Source organism: Crinia signifera, chromosome 2 (genome assembly GCF_055691185.1).
Source record: "Crinia signifera chromosome 2, ASM5569118v1, whole genome shotgun sequence".
NCBI lineage: Eukaryota > Metazoa > Chordata > Amphibia > Anura > Myobatrachidae > Crinia > Crinia signifera.
The window spans coordinates 10,338,980-10,353,620 of record NC_139218.1 but is presented as its reverse complement, the minus strand read 5'-3'; the positions used below and the strand labels follow the sequence as shown (position 1 = coordinate 10,353,620).

Genomic DNA, 14,641 nt, shown 5'->3' with positions numbered 1-14,641 from the left:
AGTCTCACTGCATTGCTGCTGTCCAGGGTGCTGACTGCAAGGAAGAGTCTCACTGCACTGCCGCTGTCCAGGGTGCTGTCTGCAAGGAAGAGTCTCATTGCATTGCTGGTGTCCATGGTGCTGTCTGCAAGGAAGAGTCTCACTGCATTGCTGCTGTCCAGGATGCTGTCTGCAAGGAAGAGTCTCATTGCATTGCTGGTGTCCAGGGTGCTGTCTGCAAGGAAGAGTCTCATTGCATTGCTGGTGTCCAGGGTGCTGTCTGTAAGGAAGAGTCTCACTGGACTGCCGCTGTCCAGGGTGCTGTCTGTAAGGAAGAGTCTCACTGGACTGCCGCTGTCCAGGGTGCTGTCTGCAAGGACATTGGTGCTGTCCATGTTGCTGACTCCAAGGAAGAGCCTCACAGCATTGCTGTTGTCCAGGGTGCTAAATGTGTAGAAGAGTCTCAATGCACTGCCGCTGTCCAGGGTGCTGACTGCAAGGAAGAGTCTCACTGCATTGCTGCTGTCCAGGGTGCTGACTCCAAGGAAGAGCCTCACTGCACTGCCGCTGTCCAGGGTGCTGTCTGCAAGGAAGAGTATCAATGCATTGCTGCTGTCCATGGTGCTGACTCCAAGGAAGAGCCTCACAGCATTGCTGCTGTCCAGGGTGCTTAATGTGTAGAAGAGTCTCAATGCATTCCTGCTGTCCAGAGTGCTGTCTGTAAGCAAGAGTCTCAATGCATTGCTGCTGTCCAGAGTGCTGTCTGTAAGCAAGAGGGTGAGATTTAATAGGATGAGAGATTCAAAAAGTGAGAGATTTGGTAAGAAATCTCCAGTTTTTTTTAAAGCGGCAATCATTTACACTGCAAAACCAGTTTGATTTTGCAGTGTAAATGATTGCCACTTTAAAATAACTGGAGATTTCTTACCAAATTTCTCACTTTCTGAATCTCTCACCCTATTAAATCTCACCCAGAGTCTCAATGCATTGCTGCTGGGTGCTGAATGTGTAGAAGAGTCTTCATCTGAAAATACCTTTAGTGACATAACTTGTGATCGGAAGAATGACATTTGACATAAATATCAGCAATAGCACTGCCCTTCTTCTTCTTACATCCCACAGAACATAACACATTGTTACATGACGTCTCCTACATTTTGATGAGGAATTCCCTGTATCACATATGACCTTGACCTTCTCAAGTATGTGTTCCCGCTGTGGAGACAGTGATGTCTGCAGTATTGATATATGTTTATCCTTCCATAATGACCTCAACAGAATGGTTCAGGTCCCATAATGCCTCAGTAATTAGTGGGGGAGGGGGGTACCTGACAAGTGTAATAAAACTCATCCCAAAGTCATTGTCAGACAACTGTACGTAGATCCATGTCCCATCACTCAGTGTCATTCACTTCCCACAGACAGGCCATCTCACAACAAGCTGCACTACATATTCTGCATATTAATTGCTTTGCTGAAAACCATTAATAATGGTCTGGGAGTAAGATAAGATCCAAGGTGAAATCCTTGTGTGCTGGAGAATCTTCATCGGCACTAGGGAACAGATGGAGATGTTACATGGTCTCTTCCATCTCAGTAGCCTGGCCTGCGTTGCTAATGGCAATGCATCAGCTCATTGTTTTGCTCTAGGCCTATACAGGTGTCAACCTCAGTCATGACATTCTAAAATAGCATCTAATCTGCTCACAAGGGCCTATTTATCAACGTGTGGGATAAAACACCATTAATTACCATTCCATATTTTGTAGAGAACATTTACAGCAGTGCTACTGATCATGTGCAACCCTGGGTCATGTCTGCGAACTGTGGGGGAGATTTCATATCCCACATTTAAATGACTTCTGGGCCTATCTTAGCAGATGGCCTTTATCATTGGTTATTAGGCTACCCTAAGTGTACTGTGGGTGATTCTACTAACATACAGACTTTGCCAGATAAGTGGTCGACATCTAGTGGATGTTATCCTGTAATACAGCCACATGTCCAGATTCCCATTCAACCTCGCTTTTGGCAAACTCCACTACTTACCATGCTGGGTGTAATTCTCAGCATCTGTCCTTATCCTGTATGTAAGAACAATAACACAGTACAGATTCCCTTGTTCTATGACTTGTTATCTAATGTAGCTCAGGGTTGGCCGAGAGGGTCCCGGAAATCCTGTCCCCCACCCGGAACCCGGAATTCCACCAGGCCCACCCACTCACCCTTGTCCTGTTGTTTATATACCTTTATTGCGGCTTTTCTGGAGGGGCAGGGCTAAAATGGCATCATTTAGCCACGCCCCCTCATCGAAGACCTGCGAATCTCAGTATTTGCCCGACTGGGGGCGGGGCTGCTGACAGTCTCCCAGAGTCGGCAACCCTGAAGTAGCTGTGATTCTCAGCATATCACATCTACTTTAGGGCAGCATGGATAGTTTAGTGGTTATTATTACATCACTGAGGTCATGGGTTCGATTCCCACCATGACCCTAACTGTGTGGAGTTTGTATATTCTCCCGGTGCTAGCGTGGGTTTCCTTTGGGTTTCCTCCTTACAGTCCAATTTTCCTCCTTACAGTTTCCTCCTGCAATTCAAAAACATACTGGTAGGGCAATTGGCTCCCAACAAAAAAAATTAACCCTTGAATGTCTGTGTGTGTGTGTGGGGTAAGGAATATAGATTGTAAGATCCACTGGGGCAGGGAATGATGTGAATGGCAAAATATTCTCTGCACAGTGCTGCAGAATATGTGTGCGCTATATAAATAACTGGTAATAATAGTCTCTGTACAGCACTGCAGAATATGTGTGCGCTATATAAATAACTGGTGATAATATTCTCTGTACAGCGCTGTGGAATATGTGTGCACTATATAATTACTAGTGATAATATTCTCTGTACAGCGCTGTGGAATATGCGTGCGCTATATAATTGGTAATAATAATCTCTGTACAGCGCTGCGGAATATGGCCCTTATTCAGATCTGATTGCAGTAGGAATTTGTTCTCAAAATAGGCAAAACCATGTGCACTGCAGGTGGGGCAGATGTAACATGTGCAGAGAGAGTTAGATTTGGGTATATTATTTTGTTTCTGTGCAGGGTAAATACTGACTGCTTTATTTTTACACTGCAATTTGGATTTCAGTTTCAACACACCCCACCCAAATCTAACTCTCTTTGTACATGTTACATCTGCCCCACCTGAAGTGCACATGGTTTTGCCCATTTTGACAACAAACGTGTACTGCGTTCAAATCTGAATAAGGGCCTATGTGTGCGCTATATAATAACTGGTAATAATATTCTCTGTACAGCGCTGCGTAATATGTGTGCGCTATATAAATAACTGGTAATAATATTCTCTATACAGCATTGTGGAATATGTGTGCGCTATATAATAACTGGTAATAATAGTCTCTGTACAGAGCTGCAGAATATGTGTGCGCTATATAATAACTGGTAATAATATTCTCTGTGCAGCGCTGTGGAATATGTGTGCGCTATATAATAACTGGTAATAATACCCTCTGTACAGCGCTGCAGAATATGTGTGCACTATATAATAACTGGTAATAATAATCTCTGTATAGCGCTGCGGAATATGTGTGCGCTATATAAATAACTGGTAATAATAATCTCTGTACAGCGCTGCGGAATATGTGTGCGTTATATAATAACTGGTAATAATATTCTCTGTACAGCGCTGCGGAATATGTGTGCGCTATATAAATAACTGGTAATAATAATCTCTGTACAGCGCTGCGGAATATGTGTGCGCTATATAATAACTGGTAATAATATTCTCTGTACAGCGCTGTGGAATATGTGTGCTCTATATAAATAACTGATAATAATATTCTCTGTACAGCACTGTGGAATATGTGTGCGCTATATAAATAACTGGTGATAATATTCTCTGTACAGCGCTGCGGAATATGTGTGCGCTATATAAATAACTGGTAATAATATACTCTGTACAGCGCTGCGGAATATGTGTGCGCTATATAAATAACTGGTCATAATATTCTCTGTACAGCGCTGTGGAATATGTGTGCGCTATATAATAACTGGTAATAATATTCTCTGTACAGCGCTGCGGAATATGTTTGTGCTATATAATAACTGGTAATAATATTGGTACTCTTTACCTAGAACGGCGCCCGCGATTTGCATCGCGGGCGTCGGGGGTAAAAAATCGCGGGCACATAAAAAACGGGTGTGACGCGATGCCCGCGATTTTCCCATAGGGATCAATGTTAAAACTGTGATTGGACGTGATTTTACTGTTAAATGCCTCAATGCCCGCGATTTGGCCATAGGAAACAATGTTAAATGGGCCACAGAGCCCTAATAGTGCCCTTGAACTGTGAAATGGCCCCCACAATTGTTAACGCCACCCCACGATCAACGTCAACCCGAAGCGTGGCGAGCGCAGCGAGCCCGCTAGGGGCGGCGGTACGCATCCTCCGACCTTTTCATACCCCCACTATCCACGTCGGCGTGGAGTTGAGAATAGAATAGTGTGGCGAGCACACTTCACAGGTAAACGCGTCCCTTCGCGGGCTTCACAGGTGTCCGCGTCGCCATGGACACCTGGGAAGCCCGCGAGGGGACGCGTATAACTGTGAAGGTAAACGCGTATAACTGTGAAGGTAAACTTCACAGGTAAACGCGTCCCTTCGCGGGCTTCACAGGTGTCCGCGTCGCCATGGACACCTGGGAAGCCTGCGAGGGGACGCGTATAACTGTGAAGGTATCCGCGTCCCCTTGCGGGGCTCGCTGCGCTCGCCACGCTTCGGGCACTATTCTATTCTCAACTCCACGCCGACGTGGATAGTGGGGGTATGAAATGGTCGGAGGACGCGTACCGCCGCACCTCGCGGGCTCGCTGCGCTCGCCACGCTTCGGGTTGACGTTGATCGTGGGGTGGCGTTAACAATTGTGGGGGCCATTTCAGACTTCACGGTGACTATTTGGGCTCTGTGGCCCATTTAACATTGTTTCCTATGTAAAAATCGCGGGCATTGAGGCATTGAACACTAAAATCGCGTCCAATCTCATTTTTAACATTGATCCCTATGGGAAATCGCGGCCATCGCGGGCATCGCATCGCACTCGTTTTTTAGTGCATTCGATGGTCGCGATGGGCGCCGTTCTAGGTAAAGAGTACCATAATATTCTCTGTACAGAGCTGCGGAATATGTGTGCGCTATATAAATAACTGGTAATAATAGTCTCTGTACAGCGCTGTGGAATATGTGTGCGCTATATAATTACTGGTGATGGTATTCTCTGTACAGCGCTGCGGAATATGTGTGCGCTATATAAATAACTAATAATAAATAATATGACATAATTATCTATGTAATAACTTGCGGTTACAATGTGACATAATTGCTCAGTATTTGTAGGGCTCATTATCCGCGCAGTACAACTTCCCTGGCATCATATGACTGAATTCAGCGTTCAGCGTTTGGCGCTGTAGATCCCTTGCATGAGATATGTATCTCGTTCTTGGCAAACCGCTAATCTCCTGAATATAGGTTCTTCCACACGACGCCTGCTCACACTGTGTGTCGGCCCTGGGCCCTGTCATTACCCCGGGGAGGAAAGTTCAGACGAAATTCAAAATTAAATATCATTAACTCGGGTAACAGATAAACAAGTTGCTGCGCGGCGGGAAGAGAACAATCGGTTGTGTAAAACATAGAAGAGAGAGTTCTATCGGGTTACAAATTAAACAAGGAAACCGATATTGTTCTTATGTTTCCATCGGTCGCTGCGTCCTGGTTATTCTGCAGTACTTACACCAAATGGAACATTTAGCAAGGCCGCACTTAGCCTGACAGCTTGTCTGCACAGATGAGGACTAAATAGTAGAGGAGGGAAATCACTGCTGTTTTCCTATTGTCCTTTGTCCCCCGGAGCATAAGCCCAGTATATGTACATAGCTGACAGCCACAGCGCTCGCCAGAGAACAGAACCACCACCACCGGGGACCACCGGAGGGGAAGTCATGAGGGCAGATTTGGTATAATCGTTAAATCGGCCACTTACCTGCAAAAATCAGTCACTGTATAGTACAGGACAGGCCAACCTGTGGCTCTCCAGATGTGAAACTACAAATCCCAGCATGCCTTGCCACAGTTTTAACACTCCCTTATAGCAAAACTGTGGCAAGGCATGATGGGATTTGTAGTTTGACAACATCTGGAGAGCCACAGGTTGGCCAGGCCTTGTATAGTACTTACAGAACACCGCATGACATTCATGCAATTATATATATATATATATATATATATATATATATATATATATGTGGAGCCTTCCTACAGATACAGCAGCTCACATTGGAGAAACTCCTGGCGATTCTATCTACATCACGCCGTAGTGGATGGCAGGATATGAAATACCGCATGTCAACTCCAAAAAAAAGTGAAAAATATATGTTGACCAAATGCTCGTTTTGACCTTTCAACCCTGTCGACACAATGCATGTCGAACTAAATAGGGTCGGCCCCATGAAAGCTCAGAATTCAGAATAACAGCAGTCAAAAGTGCCGACAGTTACTGAATGCAAACCTCAGCATGATGGCAACTGGGAAAGTATCACTATTCATAAATGTCGACATTTAACATGTTGACACCTAGATGTCAAAACCCTAACAATAATGTTCTGTCGACATTTTGCCCATGTCAACATTAGTGGATGTTGACATTTTACACAGCAAACTAACAAACTTGTCGACATTCTGAACATGTGAACATTCTGGTGTTGACATTCTGCTAGGAACTACTTTTTGCAATAGCCAGCTAATGTGCCAGTGTAGTGTTGGCCTGCGGGAGACAGATACATCAGGACTCCAAACAGAGGTGGCCCTGACTACTCACATCGCTGTAATCATTGTGCCCCCTTAGATGCCACCACAACAGGGGTCAATGGAAATTGTCTGCAATTTGAAGGCTGGCACTTATGATTTTTGGCTTGTTGATTTCAGATATGGCTACTGAATCTCTCTATTATGCAAGGTTGTTTCAGAAAGAGAATGCGAACATATGAGACTATAGCATAGCAGCACATATTCTGCTGATAAGATATTTATTTCTTTAAAAAATAGATAAAAAATAGTTTAATGCACAAATTTGTTGATAGAAACCCATTCTGATATTGTAAAACAAAAAATATATATCCAATGAAAATATAAATAACTTACCGTCAGTCTACATACCAACAACCATTGACAGATAGTCAAAATACTGACACGTTCAAAATGCCAACATTCATTATGCTGACAGTCAAAATGCAGACATTTAAAATGCTGACATATCAAAAAAGTCGACATGGATTTTTTACGATTTTTTTTCTTTGAAACTGACAAGCTCTTACTTCATGTTCCAAGCGGGCAAGGAGTTCGATTATAATAGTACCCAAAGCGTGCGAGGGGACGAGGTTCACTTATACGGTGAACTTATGTCATCATAGACACCCCAAAAAAGTAGATGCTGACACTTTAAATGTCGACATCTTGACCGTGTCAGCATTTTTACCATGTTGGTATAATGAATTTCAGCATTTTGAACATGTCTGTATTTTGACTGTTGGGAAATGCTTGACGAGGACTGGAAATTCCCCTGAATTGACGAAAATGAGGGTTGTAGCACTTGGCCCGCCTCTCCGTACAATGCCCTGCCCCTTTTTGGGTGCAGATACACTTGCTTCCCATGCAACAAAATTTGGGAGGTATTCTTTATCTCGCCACTTTACCGCGGTCCAAGGCTTAGTAAATCTCCCCACAAATGAGAATTCAGGAAGTGCGCCATCATCCCTCGGAGATGATAAGGTTACTCTTAAATACGAGCATTGTTTGACTGTTACAAGTGGTGCTTCATGCTGTAGGTTGTAGGGATTGTGGTCTTGGCAGAATCCCAGCCAGCAATGATCAGAAATAAGAAGAGAAAACAGAGGCGTATTGATTATCTGTGATGGTCTCTCCTGGGCGAGAGATATTCTGCAGCTCATCTTGTGTACACACAACCCTCAGTGTTAGTTATTCTCCCAGAATTGGCCGCCGCACCCCTCTCCCCTTTCATTATCGCCTCTTAATGGGGACTGTCTCTGGGAAAAATAAAACCTCCGTGCTTTTGGGAATAGCGCCTTCTCGTCTCCGCGGCGTGACAAGTGTGTTGTGCATTAGCATACAAATGGGAATTATAGATTTTAGTTTTCTCCGCAAATTCTGAAAAGACCACAAAATCGTTATTGTAAGTTTCCAGGTGAATCAGGCAAAGCCGGTGCCCCGCGGCGAGGTGCGCCACATTGTCATTTTATACGCATCGTGGTGCATCTAACTCTTTGCGCACCAGTGGTGGATGATACATTGTACATGGCGGAGTATTAGATTCCACATGTGGTTATTACTATGTATTACTGAGGAAAACACTTGAAGCCTTGAAGCCTGTCGCCCACCCAATTCAAATGTTGATAATGGAAATATATTGATGAGTGCGTCCAGGTATCCTGCGCAGAACTTGTTAGATATCACAAATTATTTGAATGCTTTTCCTACTATTAATCTATTGAATGGATGTTGGATGTTCCAAGTGCCAAAAGCTGTCAGTCATACAGTACTTACCTTCTCTGGGAGACTCCTGAATTTCTGGGAGGTCTCCCTTGTTCTGGGAGTTGAGGCCACTCTGATATTTAGTGGGGGATGGGATGATAATGGCACGGATTACTGGGGGGGTATGCCCAGTGGTTCATGGACTTGGCCATAAAAATATTGGGTGCACCTATGAAAGGTCACATGACCTTGTTGCCCAACCCGAATTCTAGACTGACTTTTATTACAGAAGTGGAGAAACATTTGAGTGAACGGATGTGGTTGCCGGGGGTGGCAGACAGCGTTTATCTGTTTGTTAGGCTGCGAGTATACGTAACCTATCGAACAGCGCAGAATCAGGCCCATCATTTTTACAAGGCATGTTGAAAACCTGACCAGCGTCCCACCTTATCCGGAAAACAATAATTGTGTTTACAAATAATATAATACAGGCTTTGGGCCGTATTCAATGCGGCTGGTGAGGGGGTTAAACGGTGGGGATCACCGAAACAAGCAATCCTTGCCCTTTAACCCCCGCGCCGGGCCCCTCTGATTACCGCCCAACAACACACCGGGGAAATTCTTGCTGTCAGAGGATAGAGAGGATTCCCCCAAACAGCAAGGCTCGCGGCTAAACCAGGTAGCCCGCTGCATTTAGCTGCGAGTCTCGCTGTTTTAGCGGTCGCATACGCAGTTGAATACTGACCGGCGAGGCAGCACTGATCACTGTCACAGCTCGCAAAAAGCATTGACTACACCCCTTTATATGAGTCCCACTCCCTGGTCATGTATGATGAGTGCGCACCATGAGTGTGACAATGACATCCCGCCATCACTAATGTCAGCATGTGTTTCACTTGCAGCCAGAGATTTTGAAGGTGAAGAGGAATTTCTGGACATTCAAGGTATCACCAGAGAACAGTCCGGGAAGTACGAGTGCAAAGCGGCCAATGAGGTGGCTTCAGCGGATGTGAAACAAGTCCGGGTCACTGTGAACTGTGAGTATCGTGTCACCGCTATGTACTAACACTCTCAGCACACAGCTACTGCTTCTTATTAATGCAGAGCAGTGGTGATCCATACCTCCCAACTGTCACGATTACAGCGGGACAGTCCCGATTTTCGGGTCCTGTCCCGCTGTCCCCCCCGCGGCAGGCATTGTCCCGCTGCGGGGGTGGCAGTTGGGAGACCCCCCAATGTAATAGAATAGACGCTGTGCGCATGCTCACAGCGTCCATTCTCGTATGAAAAAGAGGTTGCGGCTAATTAGCATAAGCCGCACCCTCATTTGCATACGCCCCACCCCCTTCATTTCATCAAAAGTTGGGAGGTATGGTGATCACTGCAAACATGTCATGTGACTGCGCATGAGGCCCCGCCCCCTCTACCAAAGGCCCAGCCCACTCCCCCTTAGCCCCGCCAGATTTGAAAAAAGTTGGGAGGAATGATAATGTAACACTTTGTAACATTTACTCCTACTAGTGTGATGCCTTGGGGCTGATTTCTTGTGCTGTCCTGGGGGGTCCTGTGCCATGAATTTGAACCTTACCGTTAGGGACTCCCCCCCCCCCCCCCCCAGATGAGGTCACTTGGGCGCGGTTGGTGGGCCCATATCTTTGGCCAAAATGATTCTAAGCACCTTCTTCCAGATGCACTACGCGTCAAAAAGGGATAAAATGCAGAGTGATAAACAACCAACCAATCAGCTCCTGTCTGACATTTTGTGACATGACAGGTAGGAGCTGATTGGTTGTTTATCACTGTCCATGTTATCACTTTTGAAGCATCTGGCCGTGTATCTGTTCTTGCCTGCAGCTGGTACCTGGATATAAATAAACAGGTTGGGTCTTATACATTACTACGTAACACTAAGGAGGACTGAGAATGGTATTTGTCTATGAGGCAGGTGTCATTCAGTGGGATACAGTCATTAGGTCTACACCAACTAGCTCGACAAGCATTGGGTCGACACCACTAAGTCGACAGGCAGCATGGGTTTAGGTCAACATGAGTCAAGGTTGACCTGGGTTCAATTTCGACATGGGTCTAGGTCGACAGATCATTAGGTCGACACAAGCATTAGGTTGACATGGGCTAGGTCAACATGGGGTTTTTCACTGTTTTGTGAGCCGACATGTGCCGACAGGCGGTATTTCATGCCCTACCATCCACTAGGGCATGGTGGGAGAATAAAATAGTGTGCCGAGTGTAGTGTTACCCATTATGTAAAAAAAAACAGTGAAAAACCCCATGTCGACCTTTTGACTGTCGACCTTGCCCAGGCCGACCTAATGCTTGTGTTGACCTAATGTCCTGTCGACCTAGCCCCATTTCGACCTTGAACCATGTCGACCTAGACCCATGTCGACCTTGACACATGTCGACCTAGTGGTGTCGACCCAATGATTGTCGACCTAGTTGCTGTAGACCTTACAACCCACATCCCATTCAGTTGGGACTACTGCTTCTGTGCCGGGAACTAAAGCGATGTGATGGTTTCATAGATATAAGCCCTGGGCTGAATTGCTCAGAGAGATGTTACCTATGAGACCCTCAGGGTGTAGAAGTCACAACCCAGTTCTCACGGCTAGTGTAGAAGTCACACCTCAGACCCTGTGGCTGGTGTAGAAGTCACACCCCAGTCCAGGTAGCTAGTGTAGAAGTCACACCTCAGTCCAGGTAGCTAGTGTAGAAGTCACACCTCAGACCCTGTGGCTGGTGTAGAAGTCACACCCTAGTCCAGGTAGCTAGTGTAAAAGTCAGATCTCAGTCCCTGTGATTAGTGTAGGAGTCACACCCCAGTCCCTGTGGCTAGTGTAGGAATCACACCCCAGTACTGGTGGCTAGTGTAGAAGTCACACCCCACCCCAGTCAATGGTGGCTAGTATAGGAGTCACACCCCAGTCCTGGTGGCTCATGTAGAAGTCACACCCTAGTCACCATGGCTAGTGTATGAGTCACACCCCAGTCAATGGTGGCTAGTGTAGGAGTCACACCCTAGTCACCGTGGCTAGTGTAGGAGTCACACCCCAGTCCTGGTGGCTCATGTAGGTCACACCTCAGTCCTGGTAGCTAGTGTACAAGTCACACCTCAGTCCTGGTAGCTAGTGTACAAGTCACACCTCAGTCCTGGTAGCTAGTGTACAAGTCACACCTCAGTCCTGGTAGCTAGTGTACAAGTCACACCTCAGTCCTGGTAGCTAGTGTACAAGTCACACCTCAGTCCTGGTGGCTAGTGTAGAAAGCATTAATAATCAGTGCAGTGATCACTACACTACATATTGTACTATGTATGACTTTGTATGTGACAAATAAATAAATTAGATTTTTGATTTGATTTTGATCAGTGAACTCCCATAACACCAATAAGTCTGATGCATGAAATGTAAAACTCTTCTGCACTGCAGTAATGTGATGCATTGGGTCTGGGGTTATTACTCGGTACATCAGTCATGGTGCCTTGTATACAATAAGATCAGTTTAGCCTGCGACGGAGCGGCATCCTGCGCACAGCCAGCCCTGGCATGTGTGTAATGTGGTTATGGCGTGTGTGCTGACGGATACACTTGTCCATTTAGTGATACGTTGGCAAATCCTTGTGATTCTTGCTCCTGTCCTCTTGTTTGTCCTACGGCTTCTTTCATTATTTAGATACGGTTCTGGTTTTTAAAATTACTTCCCAAAGGCCATGTTCCGGATGACACATTAGATTGCTCAAAGTATGTATATTATTGATAACGCGCAATGACAAGTGCGCTCAGTCCGCAGAAACGCCGCTTGTGGGAAGTCAACAGAGGTAACAGCAGCGGAAGAATCCAGCAGAACAAACCTGATTCATCTGGGTTATTATCCCCAGTATACAGAGAGGGGGCCGCTCCTAAATGGTACCACCAGGGCAGGTCATTCACTGGCACAGACTCCTCTCTGGCTGTGACTGTGATGGTGCGTTGTTTAGTACATAAGCACTGAGCATTATATGTTAATATCTCTATTCTCCCACAGACCCTCCTATCATTACCGAGTCCAAGAGCATCGAGGCCATTACCGGTAAGCAGGCGAACCTCCGCTGCGGAGCCGCTGCAGAGCCCAAACCCGATTTCGAGTGGTATAAGGATGACACAAGGTGACTATATGCAACTTTATATTAATGACTGTGTGATTCAATAAAGCAAAAAAGCCAGTAGCATCGTGCCTGGAACACGGCAATGCAAGGGGTCAATTACATGTGTATTGTTTCTGTGCAGGGTAAATACCGGCTGCTTTTGCATGCAGCCCACAGATGTTAGACAGCTTTCTTTTTACACTGCAATTTTGATTTCAGTTTGAACAGTTTGACTGTTTTTATGGGGACGCCTATAATACGCTGGTTCCGATCCAGGGACACACGGATGTAATAGCCGGGAGATCCCGGTACTGTGGCCGTACACAGATAATACGGGAATAAGAGGACGATGTCATATGATCTGTTCATCTGTAATTCCTGGCACATAATAACCTTTGTTCCTTTGTTCCCAGGATAAACAGCGCCCAGGGCCTGGAGATAAAGAGTATGGGCAACCGATCCATTCTAGTGGTGGCCAACGTCACTGAGGAACACTACGGGAACTACACCTGCGTGGCCGCCAACAAGCTGGGCGTCACCAACACCAGCCTATTCCTCTATAGTGAGTATATACTACTGCCTGAGTGACCGGCACATACTGTATACACCAGCCTATTCCTCTATAGTGAGTATATACTAGTGCCTGAGTGACCAGCATATACTGTATACACCAGCCTATTCCTCTATAGTGAGTATATACTAGTGCCTGAGTGACCGGCATATACTGTATACACCAGCCTATACCTCTATAGTGAGTATATACTACTGCCTGAGTGACCAGCATATACTGTGTACACCAGCCTATTCCTCTATAGTGAGTATATACTAGTGCCTGAGTGACCGGCATATACTGTATACACCAGCCTATACCTCTATAGTGAGTATATACTAGTGCCTGAGTGACCAGCACATACTGTATACACCAGCCTATTCCTCTATAGTGAGTATATACTAGTGCCTGAGTGACCGGCATATACTGTATACACCAGCCTATTCCTCTATAGTAGGTATATACTAGTGCCTGAGTGACCAGCACATACTGTATACACCAGCCTATTCCTCTATAGTAGGTATATACTAGTGCCTGAGTGACCAGCACATACTGTATACACCAGCCTATTCCTCTATAGTAGGTATATACTAGTGCCTGAGTGACCAGCATATACTGTATACACCAGCCTATTCCTCTATAGTGAGTATATACTACTGCCTGAGTGACCAGCATATACTGTATACACGAGCCTATACCTCTATAGTGAGTATATACTAGTGCCTGAGTGACCAGCACATACTGTATACACCAGCCTATTCCTCTATAGTGAGTATATACTAGTGCCTGAGTGACCAGCACATACTGTATACACCAGCCTATTCCTCTATAGTGAGTATATGCTAGTGCCTGAGTGACCAGCACATACTGTATACACCAGCCTATACCTCTATAGTGAGTATATACTACTGCCTGAGTGACCAGCACATACTGTATACACCAGCCTATTCCTCTATAGTGAGTATATACTAGTGCCTGAGTGACCAGCACATACTGTATACACCAGCCTATTCCTCTATAGTGAGTATATGCTAGTGCCTGAGTGACCAGCACATACTGTATATACCAGCCTATTCCTCTATAGTGAGTATATACTACTGCCTGAGTGACCAGCATATACTGTGTACACCAGCCTATTCCTCTATAGTGAGTATATACTAGTGCCTGAGTAACCGGCACATACTGTATACACCAGCCTATTCCTCTATAGTGCATATATACTACTGCCTGAGTGACCAGCACATACTGTATACACCAGCCTATACCTCTATAGTGAGTATATACTACTGCCTGAGTGACCAGCATATACTGTATACACCAGCCTATACCTCTATAGTGAGTATATACTAGTGTCTGAGTGACCAGCACATACTGTATACACCAGCCAATTCCTCTATAGTAAGTATA

The 14,641-nt window shown here is 45.5% G+C and overlaps 1 protein-coding gene across 1 annotated transcript in view; it reads left to right on the top strand.

Annotated features, from left to right (window-relative positions):
* The first annotated feature begins 9,375 nt into the window (after window positions 1-9,375).
* LSAMP (limbic system associated membrane protein) overlaps window positions 9,376-14,641 on the top strand; it is a 38,910-nt gene continuing 33,644 nt past the window's right edge. The window contains exons 1-3 of the mRNA XM_083170649.1: window positions 9,376-9,580; window positions 12,585-12,705; window positions 13,098-13,246. Coding sequence (XP_083026775.1) covers window positions 9,376-9,580; window positions 12,585-12,705; window positions 13,098-13,246 — 475 coding nt within the window. The remainder of the gene's footprint in view (window positions 9,581-12,584; window positions 12,706-13,097; window positions 13,247-14,641) is intronic.